Source organism: Leptopilina heterotoma, unplaced genomic scaffold (assembly GCF_015476425.1).
Source record: "Leptopilina heterotoma isolate Lh14 unplaced genomic scaffold, ASM1547642v1 Lhet_275, whole genome shotgun sequence".
Classification (NCBI taxonomy): Eukaryota; Metazoa; Arthropoda; class Insecta; order Hymenoptera; family Figitidae; genus Leptopilina; species Leptopilina heterotoma.
In genome coordinates this window covers 2,256,000-2,274,320 of record NW_025110983.1, presented here as the reverse complement: position 1 = coordinate 2,274,320, position 18,321 = coordinate 2,256,000, and the positions used below count along the sequence as shown (strand labels likewise).

Sequence of the window (18,321 nt, the reverse complement as noted above, 5' to 3'; positions counted from 1 at the left end):
AGTTGTTAATTAATACTTCCGACTACAAAAAAAAAAATAAATAAATAAACAGGGGTCAATAAATATTAATTTACAAATGTTTAGTAAATGTTTATATAGGATAAATAAATAGTTAAATAAATGTTATTAAAAAATTTCTATAAACAAATATTACTTTTTTTAATTATCTTTTTGTAACAATTAGTTAAAGATTTATTTGTTAATTAACAAATGTTCACTAATAATTAATTTCCATATTTATTTTAATTTCTTTTATTACATTTACTTGATAAAAATTAAAATTTGTTAATTAACAACTATTGACTAAATGTTAATTAACAAATATTTGCTGAAAATCAATTAAGAAAATAAAATGTAAACTAAAATAATTAATTTGACAAAAATTTTAACTAAAAGTAAATAATAAAAAACAAAATGTTAATTGAGTGTTAATTAAACAAATGTTATTTGTCAAATAAAAATCGAGATAAAAATATTACAACTAAATTGTAATTAATTAATTAATAATATTTATTATTAATAAACAAAAAAAATTTAATTTTTATTTCTAGAATAACAATTTTCTGTTCTCCTTGCTCTTTCCTTTAAAGAAAAAAATACGACAAAGTAAATTGACGTTTATAAGTTAAATTTAAACCACAATTTTTTTTTTTTGTTTAGATAGAAGAAAAAATTAATAATTAAGGAAATTGAAGTGTGTAAATTATGTTAATGAATTTGACAAAGAAACATATATTTTCCATGCAATTCCGCGTATATAAAAATTTAAATTCCCCAAAAAGAAGAAGATAATTTCAATTGACACAAGTGTTAATAAAAAAATTGTTATTTCTTTTTTTAATATAATTATTTTCATATGACGGAATTTAGTTGTATAATATAAAATTGTAAAATGTTTCACGTAAAAAAAATTAATTTGCAAATAAAAAAAAAAATTACATCATTACGTCGATTAATTTATAGAAACAAAAATTGAATTCCTTTAATAAATTTAAATTATAAATAAACAAAAATAGAAATGAATTAAAAATTAATTAATTGTGTTTTAATGAATTAACAATTAATTAATAGTTAGTTAATTAGCAATAAATTACTTAATAATTAATTAAAAATTAATTAATTAAGAATTAATTAATTAGTAATTAATTAAAAATTAATTAATTTGTAATTAATTAAAAATTAATTAATTTGTAATTAATTCACAATTAACAATTAATTAAATAAAAAATAGCAATTAAATAACAATTACTAAGTTAACAGTTTGTTAGCAAATAAATAACAATAATAATAATTAATTAATAAATATTTATCAATTGATAGATTTCCACATAGTTAAAAATTAATTAGTTAACAATTAATTATTTTGCTAAAAATTAACAAATAGTTAGTTAAACATTAATGATTTTGCAACAAATTAAAAATTTATTTGTTAACAAATTAAAGAGCACTTAAATAATTAATAGTTATTAGTTAACAATTAATTAAGTAATAAACAATTAAGTAACTAATTAATTATCTAATAATTAACTAATTAATTATTTAAATAATTTATTAATTATTTAAATAATTAACTGTTAATCAACTAATAATTAATTAATTAACAATTAATTAACTAATAACTAACTAATTAAAAATTTTTTAATTAGCAATTAATCACAAATTAATTAATTTAAAAATTAGTTAATTAACAATTATTTATTTTATTAACAATTAGTTTGTTAAAAACTTTTGCATTAACGTTATTTTTTTCAAATGTTGTAAGGAATTTTATAACGCATTTACTAACTTCTGGTTTTGTTATCAAATTAAAATATTTACAAACAAATACGTAGTTAGAAAATGTAAATCATAATTATTAAAAATACATCTTTGACGTCTTTTAACGTTAACAGGAATTCGTTTTAAACAAATAGATAATTTTAAATTTACACAAGTGTATGGTGTAGAAAATGGAAAAATCTACGTCAATGGCTTGTACTATTATGATTTATTTATACAAACAATTTTTTTTTTGGTATAAAAGCAAAAAGAAAATTTTAATTATTTACACTTTGTATTTCAATTTATTTAATATAAGAAATTTCCAAAAGATAATTAAATAATGTCTAAATTAGTTATTTTGTTTTGTACCTTTCTCTTGGCTGGGGTAAGAAAAATTTAATTAATTGGTAAAATTAATTAATTTCTAATGATACGTTTACAATTAATAATAATTAATTATGTAACATTAATTAACAAATTAAATTAAATTTAATAAATTAAATAATTTATAATTAAATATAATTAATTACTAGCAACAATTCTAATTTCAATGATTTTCAATATCTACTAATATTACAAAATTTCCCAAAAAAATTCAATTATTTAAAAAAAAATTTAATAAAATTGTATACAAAACATTTCATTATTTTCATAAATAATAAAAATTATTTCACAGAAATTCAATTATTATTTTTATAAATAATAAATATTTTTTTAAGGAATTCAATTATTTTCATAAAAAATAATTTAAAATTCTAGAAAATAATAATTAAATTAAAATGATGAAAATAATTTTGATGAAGTTCCAAAAGTAAGATTAAAAGAATAGGAATTTTGCAAATATTTTTCTTCTTTTTCTAAAACAAAATAATAATTTTGTTAAAAAAATTGTGATTCATAAACAAAAATAATGCAAAATTAAATTACATTAATATTAACTTTTTTATAATTTTTCTTTTCAAATATTTTCAATTTTAAAATTAATATATATTGAAAATCATCGAATTGTTGCAAAGAATTTTATCAAAAAATTTGATGATAATAGAATTCTGTCAAAGAATTTTATTATTTAGGAAAATAACTGAATTCTCACAAAGAATTTTATTAAAATTTTTTAAAATCCTAATTAAATTTTTTTGAAGAATTTCTTTGAATTTTTTTTTAAAACTAATGGAGTTTCTTTAATAATAATTTTAATTGAAAATTTTAAAAGCATTTGAATTTTATGAAGAAGAATTTTATTAAAAGTGGATTGAAAATAATTGAATTCTTGCGGAGAATTTTTATTAATATTTATAAAAATTGTTTCAATGAATTTATTAAAATTTTTGGACATAATTGAAATTTATGGAAATATTAAAAAATATTTGAATTCATCCGAGGAATTCAATATTAAAATTGTTTTAAAAATCATTGGATTTTTGTAAAGATTTTACTGTTGAAAAAAAATAATTGAATATTGTTTATAGAAAGATTTTACTATTTAGAAAAAATAATACAAAAGGTTTCGCGAGAATTTTTAAAAATTTTAAGAAATAATTAAATTGTTATATGAAGAATTTTATAGAAATATTTTAAAATAATGAAATTTTTTCGAGAAATTCAATTAAAGTTGTTTCGAAAATAATGGAATTTCTTTAAAGAATTTTATTAAAATTATGTAGGTATATTTAAAATCATTGAATTCATCACAAGAATTTTATTAATATTTTGAAAATAATTGAATTCTTTCAATTTTTTTTGACGAATATATTTAAAAATTGCATTGAAAGTAATTTAATTTTTATATAGAATTTTTTAAAAATATTTTGAGAATAATTGAGTTATTTTTAAAGAATTTTAAATTCTTGTTGAAATTGCATTTTATGAAATTTTTTGAATATAATTAAATTCTTTCATGTAATTTTATTTAAATTTGATTAAAAATTAGTTGAATTTTTTCGAAGGATTTATTAAAATTTTAGAAAATATGAACAGTAATAATTAATTTTTTACTTAATAAGTGAATTTTTTAAATTTTGATTATAAAATTATTTTAAAAATTTATATTTGAAGATTAAAAATATTTGTTATTTGCATAACAATAATAAATTGAATATCACGTTCCGCGACAACTTCAGAGTGTGAGGGACAGAAAAAGTGAATGAATGAAAAAATGAAAGAACATTCAAATTAATATAGTTAATTAATTAATTAAATATAATTAATTATGTAATAGTAATTAATATGTAATTTAATTTAACTTTGTTAATAAGTAAAAAAGAAAAAAAAATTTTTATTTTCTCGAGTTTTTATTAATTTTATTGTTAATTAATTACAGACTGTATATTCACAAATCACGGACGAAGATATTGAGAAATATGTGTTTAAACGAAGTATAACTGAGAACCTTGCAAATACAGTTGTGGGAAAAGTCAGTGTAGCAATTAAAAAAATTAACGATTATTTTGAAGTAGTTGAAACTGTAATGTCAAAATCAACAGAAAGTGTCCAAGACGAGGCGACGAAAATTGCAAATTTATTTGCCGATGACTTAACTAAAGTGCAACAAACGGTAAATTAAAAATATTTTTCTTTTCACATTCATTAATTAATTGGCGCTTCTATTAATAACAAAAAATTATTTTTTCCTCTTTAATATTTCTTTTTCTTTTTCTTGTTTTTTCCATTTCTATTAACTGTTTCCATAGCAACCGTTGCTATGGTTTTTGTTTCTATAGCAACCGTTGCTATGGTTATTGTTACTATAGCAACTATTTCCATAGCAACCGTTGCTATGGTAATTGCTTCCATAGTAACTGTTGCTATGATAATTGTTACCATAGCAACCGTTGCTATGGTAATTGTTACCATGGCAACCGTTGCTATAGAAACAAATATCATAGCAACTGTTTCCATAGTAACCGTTGCTATGGTAACATTAACCATAGCAACGGTTGCTATGGAAACAAAAACAATAGCAATGGTTTCTTTGGTAACGATTATCATAGCAACGGTTGCTATGGAAACAGTTGCTATGGTAATTGTTACCATGGCAACCGTTGCTATGGTAATTGTCTCCACAGCAACCGTTGCTAGGGTTTTTGTTTCCATAACAACCGTTGCCATGATAATAGTTACCATAGCAACCGTTGCTATGATTTTTGGTTTCCATGACAACTAACTTTTGAATTTTTATATGAACTTAAAAAAATTTTCTCTTCTTTTTCCAGTTGAATGCGGAATTTGACTTGGCAAAAAATGATGAAAACTATGGAGACGTATCGGAATGCGTGAAGCACAGTGCAGCATTTAATGAAAGCATTGAACAGGCAAAACTCGAAATATCCCAATGCACCAGTGAAGTTGTCAATGATACTGACAAATATTTATTGGAAGTTAAAGAAAGTTCTGATGGTATCCAAGAATATTTACTCCGCATTAACGAGAAAGTTGAGAAGTGTGCAAGCAATATTAATGGCTTTTTCTCAGGTGCAAAAGCCTTATGGTGTGCTAGAAAGGTTAGTGAATCCCCCCCCTCTTTCCCCCCTCTCAAAAAGAAAAGAAAAATTATTCATTTTCGTCATGGCAACCGTTGCTATGGTAATTGTTACCATGACAACTGTTGCACCATAGCAACCGTTGCTATGGCAATTGTTACCATGGCAACCGTTGCTATGGTAATTGTTACCATGGCAACCGTTGTTATATTAATTGTTACCATGGCAACCGTTGTTATATTAATTGTTACCATAGCAACCGTTGCTATATTAATTGTTACCATAGCAACGGTTACTGAAGCAACAGTTGCAAAATATTGAGTAATCAATAATAAAAATAATAATAATTTTTAACATGTTGCTATTAAAAATTTTTTTTCTTATTACAAAATATAATCGTCATTAAAATGAAGTAAATTTTTTTTCTTTTTCTCATTTCTTCAGGCATCTCTTAAGAAAACTTGGACAGCAACAAAAAAACTTCCAGCCTTTTTGGTTGATTTAGGTGAATTAATGTGGAAAGTAGCGACTTCAATGACAGACCTAGCAGAATGCAAGATTTCAGATAGAGTTGAAAAAGCCATTTCGGATTCGCAAATTATTGGTAATAAAATTCGCGAGTGCATCAGAGGAAAGCTAAAATAATTATATGTATATAAATTTATGAAATAATTTGTAAAATAATTATTTATTGATAAAAGAATAAAAAAAAATTAAATGAAAATTATAAAATATAATTATTTAATCAAATTTAATTAAAAATCAAAACAAAATTGATAATTTATAACAATGTACATTATTACATGAATAAATAAATAAATAAATGAATAAATGAATAATTAGCTCGCAATTAATTATTTAATAAAAAATTGCCGAATAATTGTTGTTTTAATAAACAATTAATTGATCATTAAATAACACTGAGTTAGCAATTAGTTACAATTAACTATTTATTTTAAAACAATTAGCGGCTAATTAACAAATAATTAGGTCTTTATTTATAAACAATTAGCGGCTAATTAACAAATAATTAGCTATTTATTTATAAGCAATTAACTATTTCTTTATAAACAATCTTTATAAACAATTAACGATTAATTAATAAATCATTAGAGAGTAATTAACAAATAATTAGCTACTTATTTATAAACAATTAGCGATTAATTAACAAATAATTGGAGATTAATTGAGAAATAGTTAGCAATTAATTAACAAATAATTATCAATCAAATAGCAAACAATTATCAACTAATTAACAAATTAAATTGTTAATTAATCAAACAATTATCAACTAATTAACAAATTAAATTGTTAATTAATCAAACAATTATCAACTAATTAACAAATTAAATTGTTAATTAATCAAATAATTAACAATTTATTTATAAACAATTAGCTATTAATGTACAAATAATTATAAATTTGTTGTAAAATAATTAGCAATTAATTAACAAACAGTTAACAATTAATAATGAAATAATTAACTATATATTTATGAACAATTAGCGATTATTTAACAAATAATTAGCTATTTATTTATAAATAATTTGCTATTAAGTAACGCAAGTAATTATCTATTTATTTATAAACAATTAGAAATTAATTAATAAATATTTAGATGTTAATTAACAAATAATTAGAAATTAATTTTTTTTTAATTAATTAATTAACAATTAATTACCATTTTTGAAAATAATTATTAAACAATTACTTAGGTAATTAACAAATTAAAAATTCAATTGAATTATTTATTTGTCAGTCCAGTTGTTTAATAATTCTGAATAGTAAAAATGAATTCTTTAAACAATTGTTCAATTCTTGTATCTACAATTAGTTAATACATTTAATAAAGTTATTTTTAAAAAATTAAGTAATTATTAAGTAAAAATGAGGTTAAATAAAAAAAACCAGATTTTTTTTCTGTTCTGACTTTCATTCTTGATATTTATTATTTGTTTATTTTTAGTGGAATTTTTTTATTTCTTGTTTCGCGCACATGTAAAAAAGATCTCTTTTGTCTGTAGAAGTTAAATTAGAATGAAGTAAATTAATGAATGTAAATAAATTATCATTAGTATTCTTATTATTAATTATTATTATTATTATTATTTTGATAATAATAATATTTGTTATTATTATTATTATTATTATTATTATTATTATTTAAATTATTAATATTACATTTAACATAATAAGTAATATAAAACCCATTTATTATACAATAATGTATATTTCCCTGTACGAAAAAAAAACTTGTTTTTATGAAAGAAGAATGATAATTTCAATTGACACAAGTGGTTTTATATATTAAAATGAAAACAGAAATGTGTTAATTTCTTTTTTAAATATTATTTAAATGAAGAATCAGATATAAAAAGCTGGAAAAAAATTTTGATTCGCTCAATATTATTTCAGAAAAAAATTTATTCTTTTAATTTTTGCAAGATTTATTAAAAAAAATGTTTAAACCTTTAATTCTTGTTTGTGCCTTTCTTTTGGCGGGGGTGAGAAATTTACTTTTTTTCAATTAAAAATAATTTTTAATTCATTATTATTAATAAATTATTATTTATTTATTTATTTACTTTATTTTTTTTATTATTTTAATTATTATTTTCATTTTAGTACCATTATTATTCTTCTAATAATCATTTTTTTCGGTTTTCGTTTCGTTTTTTTAATGTCTATTATTTAATTGTTTATATTTTAATTATTATAATTTTTTTTAATTGGTTTCAATATGTTTATTATTATTTTTCTTTTATTATTATTATTATTATTATTATTATTATTTTTAATTTTTCTTTAGGCTGTTATCGCTGAAAATACAGGACCCCAAACGGAAAACCATGAGGAGAATCCAAGTGTAGTTGAGGAAATTAAAAACAAAGTTGTGGGAGTTGTTAATGAAGCAATTCGCCAAGTCACTGATTATCTTCATGAAGTGCAGGAAAAGACGGCAGAAATTATTAAAAAACTTAAAGAGGAAGCGATGAAAGTGACAAAATCTGTTTACGATAAAATTGTTGAGGCACAACAAAAAGTTAGTATAAAATTTATTATTTCTCATTACATTTCAATTGTAATTAAAAATTTATATTGAATTAATTGAAATTTCAATTAATTCTGTTTATGTATTTAAATTTAATTTAAAATAATTTAATTATTTAACAGAGTAATTTTTTTTTATTAATTATTAATTATTTAACTACAACAAACGGCTCAGAATTTACTAAGTTGTGTACTAGACACGAGAGAGTAACATTTCCTAAGAACTGTTCATCTGCTAATGAATGTTGTTTAGATCATCTTCTGAAGTGAATGCTATACAAAAAGTAGTAACATCATTCAGTAAATATTATTTCTGCATTTAATTTTGGATGATAATTAGCAGCAGCATTCACTAAGTATTGTTTATCATCTATTGGAATTATTTTTAGTAGTTAATATTTACCATTTACTACAATGGGTAACTAACAACATAACAACATAACGAACAACATCCACAAATTATTGTTTACCTTCTGTTGAATTTGGTGCTAAGCAGCATTCACTAAATATTGTTTATCATCTGTTAAAATCATCTCTTAGTAGTTAATATTTATCATCTACTACAATGGGTGCCAGATATTAACCAACAACATCCACAAAATATTGTTGCATTGTTGCATCTTCTGTTGCATTCAGTGCTAAGTGATAAGCAGCAGCATCCACTAAATATTGTTTATCATCTTCTGAAATTCTTTAATATTTATTCATCTACTTTTATCGTTTAGTATTTATCATCTACTGCAATGGGTGTTAGATGATAAGCAGCATCCACGAAATATTGTTTATCATCAGTTGTAATCATATTATTATTTAGTACTTATCATCTACTAAAATGGGTGCTAGATATTAACCAACAACATCCACAAAAATATTGTTTATCTTCTGTTGAATTCAATGATAGATGATAAGCATCCACTAAATATTGTTTATCATCTGTTGAAATCATCTCTTAGCAGTTAATATTTATCATCTACGAAAATAGATGCTGGATAACAACCGACAACATCCACTAAATATTCTTGATCGTCAGTTGAATTCAGTGCTACATGATAATCAGCAGCATCCATTAAATATTGTTTATCATGTGCTGAAATTATATTAGTATTTAATATGCATCATCTACTAAGTTAGTTGCTAGTGGATTTATTAGTAAAAATATAGTGGATGAACTAGCCAAAACAGACGCCAGGGAACAATTTATTAAGCCCAAGCCTCCAATTGTTTCTGACAAAAATACTTAGCCCTGGAATTCAGTGGCTTACAGCAGAATACCAAAATTAATGTCAGGATGGCTTAAGGAAATATTTGTATTTTTGCACAAAGTAGTATTTTTTCCATTACAGGTCAAATCCGAAGTTGATAAGGCAATAAAGGAGGCAATTAATTACAATGTAACAGAATGCGCAGAGATGGCAAAGGCATTTGACGACACTGGCGTTCAGGCAATGGCGGAAGTTTCACGTTGCGTCACTGATGTAATGGAGGACGCCGATGGTTACACGGAAAATATGAAACACAGCGCCGATGTTGTTATGAGAAATTTAACTGTCATTAAAGACGAGGCAGAGAAATGTGTGGAAAATGTCAATAATATCGGATCAGCAACCAAGGCATTTATTTGTGTCAATGTGGTCAGTTAATTTTCATCTCCTTGTTTAGTCTTTTTATTTTCAAGCCCAAAAAAGGGTATCCCCAAAAAAGAAGTACTTTTTTTTTCTTATTAAAATTTACATTCTTAATGATGAGTTCTTTTTTTCTCTTAGGCTGCCGCTAAAGGAACGTGGGCAGCAACGAAAAATGTTCCTGCATTATTGGGAGACTTGGGAAAACTAACGTGGAAAATAACGACATTATTACCGGAATTAACAGTCTGCTCGACAGTCAATGGCGTTAAGAAAGTTAACGATGGATCGCAAATTGTCGTCGAGAAAGTCCGCGAATGCATTAAAGCCAGAAAGGAACTTGCTGAATCACAAAAAGTTGAATGAATCCGATTTATGACAACTATCCGAGTTCAAAAATTAATTGTAAACGACGTAGAGTAAAATTGTAAATTAATAATTAAGTAAATAGAAATAATTATAAGTTACTTTTCAAATAATCACCAAGTTCTTAAATTTTTCCTTCACGCAACATTTATTTTCATTTTTAATTTTGCTCTGATATTAAGGGACAGGTTTTAAGAAAGAGTAACTGTTAAATTGAAAATTAAAGTTAAAGTTTTTATTTGAATCCTTTACAATTAGAATAAGAGAGAAAGAGTAGATCCAGATGTCTTTAGGCGCACTGAAAATTAAAACTTTGTGGAATCAATCGAGAATTTAAATTGGAGACCTTGTTCAGTGTGAGATCGAGGGACTTTGACTAGCGGAAACAGAATGCAGTAGATTTTCCTTAAATTATTTTCGGGACAGCCAAACTGAAAGATCCGGAGTCCAGGTGTCGATGTAAATTAGATAAAACACCTCTCGGCTTAGGAGTGACCGAATTATTAATTTGACGCCGATGTCAAAGTAATGTAGTCCTTAGAAAAATAGAAATGTGCCTCGCAGTAGAAATTATCTCCTTGAATGAACTTGACTAAGACTTGAAGAATGCACTTGGTACTTGAAGAGATTTTCTAGACTGGAGTCGAAGAACAAACTCGATGACAGAGTACACAACTAGTTAACTTGGTGACGATTGCTGGACTGACACAAAGAAGACGCGAAGTTCATTCGGTGACTTGATGAATATCCATGATTTTTAATTGTGGACGTTAATCGACAGACGATTCACTATTAATTAATTCAAATGAATTATAATTACGACCAAATTATTTTTTCAATCCGATGAGATATTTTCTGGTAGGAATGTATGATGCCGTTAAAACTGTGACGTGATTCCAAGTTCATTAAAAATTCACAATAAATCAATTAATGACGTATATTCTCTTCCTCTTTTTACACTACGACGTGTCATGATTAAAATCCACGGATTTGAATTTAACTTTTAATAATTGACCCTCTAGGCGTAAAGACAAGAGAAGAATGCGATGATGCTTTAATATTAATTGACACAGGTGATGAGTGTCGCGAAACCAATAGTATCATTAGCATTCCTTTTCTATGCTGTAATTATTTTTCGATATAAAAGGCCGAACAATCCTTGATTTTTCATTATTACTTCAATAACACTTTTGTCTATCGAAAATATGTCGAAATTCGTGTTTCTTCTCTGTGCCATTCTCTTGACTGGGGTAAGAATAAAAAACTGATTCAAAAACAAATTAATTCTTCTGGTCGGCCCACTAAAAACTACTATCGTCTTTGGATGGACTCCGATTCCAAAACAAAAACCCTAGGCTCTTGCTTAAGGAACTTTTCCATAATCTATTTGTTTTTTGGTACTAGCGAAAGACTTCTTGGCTTCCTCTTTCCAACCTTTTCCTAAATGGTTATAATATTCTTGGGTAAGGCAATTCAAGTCGCGGATCTTGCTCCTACAACTGGCGAACATCCTAGAATTTCCCATTAGAACATCTTCATGCATCTTAATTTCCACCATCTGTCCGCTTCCTCCTGGTTGATGACCATAACTCCAAACTTTAACTTATGTAGGCTCCTATAATTTAATTATTCTGATTAATTATCAATTTCAGGCAGTGTACGCAGAAGAAAAAGATGAAGAAGAGAAAAATGTCAATGCAGGTATTGTCGGTACAATAAAAAATGAAGTCGTTGGAGTTGTTGATTTAGCAATTTATCAAATCAAGAATTACGGTCATGATGTTATGGAAACAACATTAGATGCAATTAAAACACTTAACGATGAGGCATTAAATATTACGAAAACTGTTGTTTACAGAATCGCCGAGGCACAACAAAATGTGAGTAAAAACTTTCATTAATTTTCAAACTTTCTTTAATCTCTTCTACCACCTTTCATGTCTTAATTTTCTAATAATCCTTTGTGTTCGATACATGGATCAATGAACATAATGTCGATGGCGCCAAACGCCAAAGTTCGAAATTATATTCATCGCATCCTTTTCTAATATTTTTTTTAATTTCCACAGATAAGAGCCGAGGTTAATGAAGCCCTAAAGGAAGTGATTGGACAAAATGTAACCGAATGCGAGCAAATAGTCGATACTTTTGACCAGACTGCCACCGCAGCACAGGCCGAGGTATCACAATGTATGGATAAGGTACTAGAGAGTGCTAATGGCTACAGTCAAAAAATGAGACACAGTATTGAGGTAATTGTGCAAAATTTGACGGTCATTAAAGACGAGGCCATTGACTGTGTTCAAGATATCAGCACCGTACGTTCGAGCACCAGAGCCTTAGTTTGTATCCAGAAGGTCAGTAAACGCATTTACCTTTTCTAAAAGAAACTAAAAATTCCCCTCCCTTCGAAGCAAAATTAATATCAATGTTCTTTTTTTTTCATCCAATTTTGCAGACTGCTGTGAAAGGAACGCTCGCAACGACGACAAACGTTCCCAAATTTTGGGCAAATTTTGGAAGACTAGCATTCAGGGTATCAACACTAGGACCGGAACTATCATTTTGCTCGACTGTGAATGGAGTTAAAAAAGTCAACGCCGGATCGCAAACTGTCGTTCAACAAGTTCGCGAGTGTATTAAGAAAAAATTGTAAATGATAATTTATTATAAAATTAAGTTAATGAATAATTGTAAACTGTAGTTGAAAAAAAGTATAAAGGTCTAAATAAAGAAATTTTAAATACCTAAGGAAATTAATTTTTTAATTGAAAATTACCACGATTACCACTCAGGCAATACTTTCGGAATGTAACTAACGATTTAACGCTATAGTCTTTTCTCCTTCTATCAAGGAAGAAATAACATAAGAACTTCTTCGTTTAACATTGTTTATCTTTTTCTACACAATTACAACTGCCATAAGAATATCTTCATCTGAAAATCTTACTGTTCTTTACTTCGTCTTCCAATAAAACTGACATAAAACTATCTCTCTTCAATTTTAACCATTAATTTTTCTTTCTCTTTCCAAAACAAAATTACTTTACCTAATTTGCATATCTACTTGTTTCTAAACAAAATTTTAAATCCAACAACTAATCCCAAACTTCATGATATTGTTAAGAAAAAAAATGATTCACGTTCCATGTGGAACGAAAAAGATAGGTATTGGAAAAATCCAAGACAATGTTTTTCAGAAACTACAATTGATGAAAATGGTAAAGCAACATATCGCCGTTTCTGTCAACTCAACAGAAATAGAACTGTCATCTTTTATTGATGATAATGGCAGTAGAGGATGCTACAATCTTTTACCATCTTCCAATCACAGATGTGGTTGAACATGAAACATTTCATAGCACATGTTTTGCATTAGATCATATTCAAGACGATGGAGAATGATATCGTGCATTGGCAGAAGGAACAGTATAGATGATGACACAACAATTATGACATTTATTTACACGTATTTTAGTTTACTGTCATCCACTTTATGATAATGAATGTAGGGATGCTAGAATGCTATGTACAGAGATTTGTGATAATAGACAAATTTCAAATGCAATTTTGTCCGAGTATTAAAAACTCAAAAATTATTCACCTTTCGAATTTCAATTAAGAGTTAATTGCATTTTTATGCTCCTTCAAAATCCTTAGTTCCTAATAGAAATACAGCCAACTTCCTTGGGCTGGATTGATAAATTCACTTCTTAAAATTTTTAATTATTTTAAATAATATTTTAGTGAAGAAATTTAATTACTCAGGACGAGAAAATGGTCCAATGGTCATTAACTAATCGATAATGAATTTTATTAGTAATAATTAACCGTGTAAACAAAAATAAATAATTTTGAAACTTAATTCTAGAAATTAGTTGATAAGATGAGAGTGGAATTTTTCCTCTCCGAAGAAATACCAGACTTTTTTCTCATCTATTGTGACGTGATTTGTTTCTTAATTAAATATTCACTATAAATTAAAAGCCAGAGCAAACATTTCTTAAAGATACAGATTCACTTCCTTTTCTTCTCATTACACTGTATCATGAATAATTAATGTGATCGTGAATAATTTGTGATCACTATGAAAACGTAATAATTGACCCTTCATGCGTCTATAATGAAATGAAGAGAAACGTGACGATTAAAATTGACACAAGTGTTTCTTGTATAACGTAATCAATGGAATATAATTAAATCTTGTATGTTGACAATTTTTACGTATTCTATGGTGAAATTGATTTTTCGCTATAAAAGCCAGAGCAAATTTTGATTTTTTATCATAACTTCAATAATACTGTAAATATAACTGCAATAGGAGTACAATAATAGTATTTCTCCGAAATAATTTTTGAAAAATGTCGAAAATTGTACTTCTTCTTTGTGCCTTCCTTTTGACTGGGGTAAGAATAAAAAAGTTTAATTAAAAATTAACTAAAAATTAACTAAAAATTAATTAATAATTAATCATTCAGTTAAATCTAGTTATTGACGCATTTTTTACTCATTTATTTACGCTTTTAGTTATTAATTAATCTACTTATTATTATAATTATTAAATTGTTTATTATTTTTAATTTTAGGCAGTGTACGCTGAACAGAAAGAAAATCATGAGGAGGAAAATGTCAAACTAGGTATTGTCGGTACAGTGAGGAATGAAGTAGTGGCAATTGTTGAATTATCAATTAACCAGGTGACGACTTATGCTTATGACGTTCTGGACACAACGGCAAATGCAATTATAAAACTCAATGATCAGGCATTGAGTATGACCCAATCTGTTTTTTATAGAATTACTGATGCACAACAAAATGTGAGTAAATCTTCCTTTCCTCTACCTTCTTCTTTACTCCATTAACCATCTTTTTAGTTTATTTGTATTTTTACTAACTTTTCCACTAACTTCCACTACCTTTTTTTATTACTTTAATAACTTTTTTTACTCTATAAACTTTCTTCTTTGCTCCACGAACCTACTTCTTTACTCCATCAACAATCTTCTCTACTCCATTAACCTTAACAATCTTCTCTACTTCATTAACCTTCTTCTCTTCTCCATTACCTTTTTCCTTTAACCCTCAAAAATTTTCGCTTTGTTCTCTCAACCTTCTTCTTCACTCTATTTATTACTTCTTTAGTCCACAAAAATTTGTCCAAATTTACCTTCCTACCTGTATCTCTCAATCTTCTTCTTTACTCCATTAATATTTTTCTTTACTCCTCCAAAACTTTTCCTTTATTCTTTCAACCTTCCTTTTACTCCATTAACCTTCTTCTTTTGTCCCTTTGTATGTTTTATTTCTTTACTCCATTAACTTTCTTCTTTACTCCATCTGAATTTATTATTATTCCCTGTTTCTTTAAGCATATCTTCTTTCTCATTTTATTAATCTTCTTTATTCCTTTAACCTTTTTTCTGTAGACTATAAAATTTCTTTATTTCCTGAATCTTTTTCTTCACTCCATCAACCTTTTTCTGTACTCTATTGACCTTTTTATTTAGTCCACTTGCATTTTTCTCTTTTACGCCATTAACCTTCTCCTTTACTCCATTAACTTTCTTGTGTTCTCCACTAACCTTCTTCCTTAGTAGATTTATATTTTTTATCTTTACGACATTGCTCTTCTTCTTTACTCCATTTGTATCCTTTTTATCAGTCCGTTAACCTTCTTCTTTACTCCATCAGCTTTATTCTATACTCCATTTACCTCTATACCAATTTAGTCTATTTTTGTTGATCTATTTCTTTCCTTCTCATCTTCTTTTTAACCTCCATTAATAAACACTCTTCTTCCTCAATTTCTTCCTTGTTATTATCCATTTCTTTACTTTTCTGTCTTCCCTTTCAACCCAATTAACAAACTTCCTTTCTTCATTCCTAAAATTCTGCAGCCAAATTTATCCATTTTCTATCTCTGATAATTTTTTTGTCTTTTCTCTTATTATCATAGTCTCTCATCTCTCTCCTGACCCATTTCTATAACTCCATTAATTTTTTCTTCCCTTCCTCAATTTTCAATTCTTTTTTTCTTACTTCTTCGTAAATTTGTTTTTCTATTTTCTCTTCCTTTGATCCTCTCTCTATTTGCCTCTCTTAAGACACTTCTTCACTCCTCAATTTTCAATAATTGAAAACAATTATTTCAGTGTAGTGTGCATAAAATATTTTTCTAATTTATCTCCTCTGATATTTTTTCCTCAATTTTCTTAAAGGTAAGAACCGAAGTTATTGAGGCATTAAAGGGGGTAATCGGAGGAAATGTGACCGAATGCGAGCAAATAGTCGATTCTTTTGACCAGACTGCCACCAATGCACGGGAGGAGGTAAAACAATGTATCGACAATGTAGTAGCGAGTGCAAATAGCTACAGGCAAAAAATGAGACAGAGCATTGAGGTTATTGTTAAAAATTTGACGGACGTTAAAGATGAGGCCGTAGAATGCGTTCAAAATATCAATGACGTGCGATCAAGTGTCAGTGCATTATATTGTGTAAATAAAGTAAGTAGAAATCTCCCCCATCTCTTAAATTATTTGAAAACTTTATCATTCTATTGTCTTCAATTACTGTAAATTTGTTTATTCTCCATAAACTAACAGTTTATTAATTATTTACTTATAACAAAACATTTATAATTTAGTCAACATATTAATTTATAAACAAATAATAATTAATTAATTGTTTCCTTACCAACAAATAGTTAATTAATTGTTTCCGTATAAACAAATAGTTAATTAGTTGTTTCCTTATAAACAAATAGTTGATCATTTTTTTTATAAACAAATAGTTAATTAGTTGTTTCCTTATAAACAAATAGTTAATTAATTGTTTCCCTATAAATAAATAGTTAATTAATTGTTTCCTTATAAACAAATAGTTAATTAATTGTTTCATTATAAACAAATAGTTAATTAATTGTTTCCTTATAAACAAATAGGTTATTTAATTGTTTCCCTATAAATAAATAGTTAATTAATTGTTTGCTTGTAAACAAATAGTTAATTAATTGTTTCCTTATAAACAAATAGTTAATCATTTTTTTATAAACAAATAGTTAATTAATTGTTTTTTTATAAGCAAAGAGGTTAATTAATTTTTTCCCTATAAATAAATAGTTAATTAATTGTTTGCTTGTAAACAAATAGTTAATTAATTGTTTCTTTATAAACAAATAGTTAATTAATTGTTTCCTTATAAAAAAATATTTAATTTATGATTTTCTTATAAACAAAAATAGTTTCTAAGGAATTATTTCTTAAATTACTTTAAAACAATTAGTTCATTAATTATTTATTGATAAATAAATTATTAATTATTAATGCTTTTCGAAAATTTTTTATCAGGCTGCTTTCAAGGGAACATTGACAACTACTAAAAATGTTCCTGCCTTTTGGATAAATTTGGGAAAACTCTCCTTTAGAGTGTCAACACTAGTAGCAGAAATGTCATTATGCTCAGCAGTCAGTGAGATGAAAACATTCAACGCCGCATCGAAAACTGTCGTTCAACAAGTTCGCGAGTGCATTAAGAAAAATTTTTAAATTAAATTATAATACTTATTTTTTATAAAAGTAAGCTAATCAATATATAATCTGTAGTTGATGAAAACTAAAAAAGTTTGAATAAAATTTTATTAAATATATAATTAATTCTTTTATTGAAAAATGATGAAACAAAAATCAGGAGAATAAAATAGTTTAATTTTTTTTCAACAAAGACAGTAGAGACGATATCATTATTAATATTATTATTGTTATTAAGAATTTTAAAATTATTATAAATTATTCGAAAAGCATTTCAAAAACAAAATGAGAGGAAATAATTAAATATTAATTGAAAATTTTTTTAAAAATTAAACAATTAAAAGGAAATAAATAAAAAAAAAAATTAAATTGAAAGACTAATAAATATTGTCGAAAAAGATAATTTGATTAAATAGAGGAAGTATTGGGCGAGTCTAAAAAAATTTTCATTAATATAATCAAATAGTGAAATGAATATATTATTATAATAGACGTCAAACGTATTGTTTATAT

The 18,321-nt window shown here is 25.5% G+C and overlaps 5 protein-coding genes across 5 annotated transcripts in view; 4 read left to right on the top strand and 1 right to left on the bottom strand.

Moving 5' to 3' along the window:
- LOC122504010 (protein numb) overlaps positions 1-18,321 on the bottom strand; it is a 147,306-nt gene that overhangs the window by 80,428 nt on the left and 48,557 nt on the right. The gene's annotated exons all lie outside the window — the stretch shown is intronic.
- On the top strand, positions 2,102-5,885 carry LOC122503928. Its single transcript, XM_043614700.1, has 4 exons — positions 2,102-2,146; positions 4,082-4,315; positions 4,974-5,261; positions 5,685-5,885. The coding sequence occupies exons 1-4, from the start codon at positions 2,102-2,104 to the stop codon at positions 5,883-5,885; spliced, it is 768 nt and encodes a 255-aa protein (XP_043470635.1).
- Positions 7,611-10,392, top strand: LOC122504013. The gene is made up of 4 exons (XM_043614834.1): positions 7,611-7,744; positions 8,050-8,283; positions 9,635-9,922; positions 10,055-10,392. The coding sequence occupies exons 1-4, from the start codon at positions 7,700-7,702 to the stop codon at positions 10,277-10,279; spliced, it is 792 nt and encodes a 263-aa protein (XP_043470769.1). The 5' UTR covers positions 7,611-7,699; the 3' UTR covers positions 10,280-10,392.
- LOC122504016 lies at positions 11,350-13,011 on the top strand. Its single transcript, XM_043614836.1, has 4 exons — positions 11,350-11,529; positions 11,932-12,159; positions 12,349-12,636; positions 12,738-13,011. Exons 1-4 carry the CDS (start codon positions 11,485-11,487, stop codon positions 12,933-12,935), a joined length of 759 nt encoding a protein of 252 aa, XP_043470771.1. The 5' UTR covers positions 11,350-11,484; the 3' UTR covers positions 12,936-13,011.
- Positions 14,409-17,927, top strand: LOC122504015. The gene is made up of 4 exons (XM_043614835.1): positions 14,409-14,685; positions 14,866-15,096; positions 16,498-16,785; positions 17,629-17,927. Exons 1-4 carry the CDS (start codon positions 14,641-14,643, stop codon positions 17,824-17,826), a joined length of 762 nt encoding a protein of 253 aa, XP_043470770.1. The 5' UTR covers positions 14,409-14,640; the 3' UTR covers positions 17,827-17,927.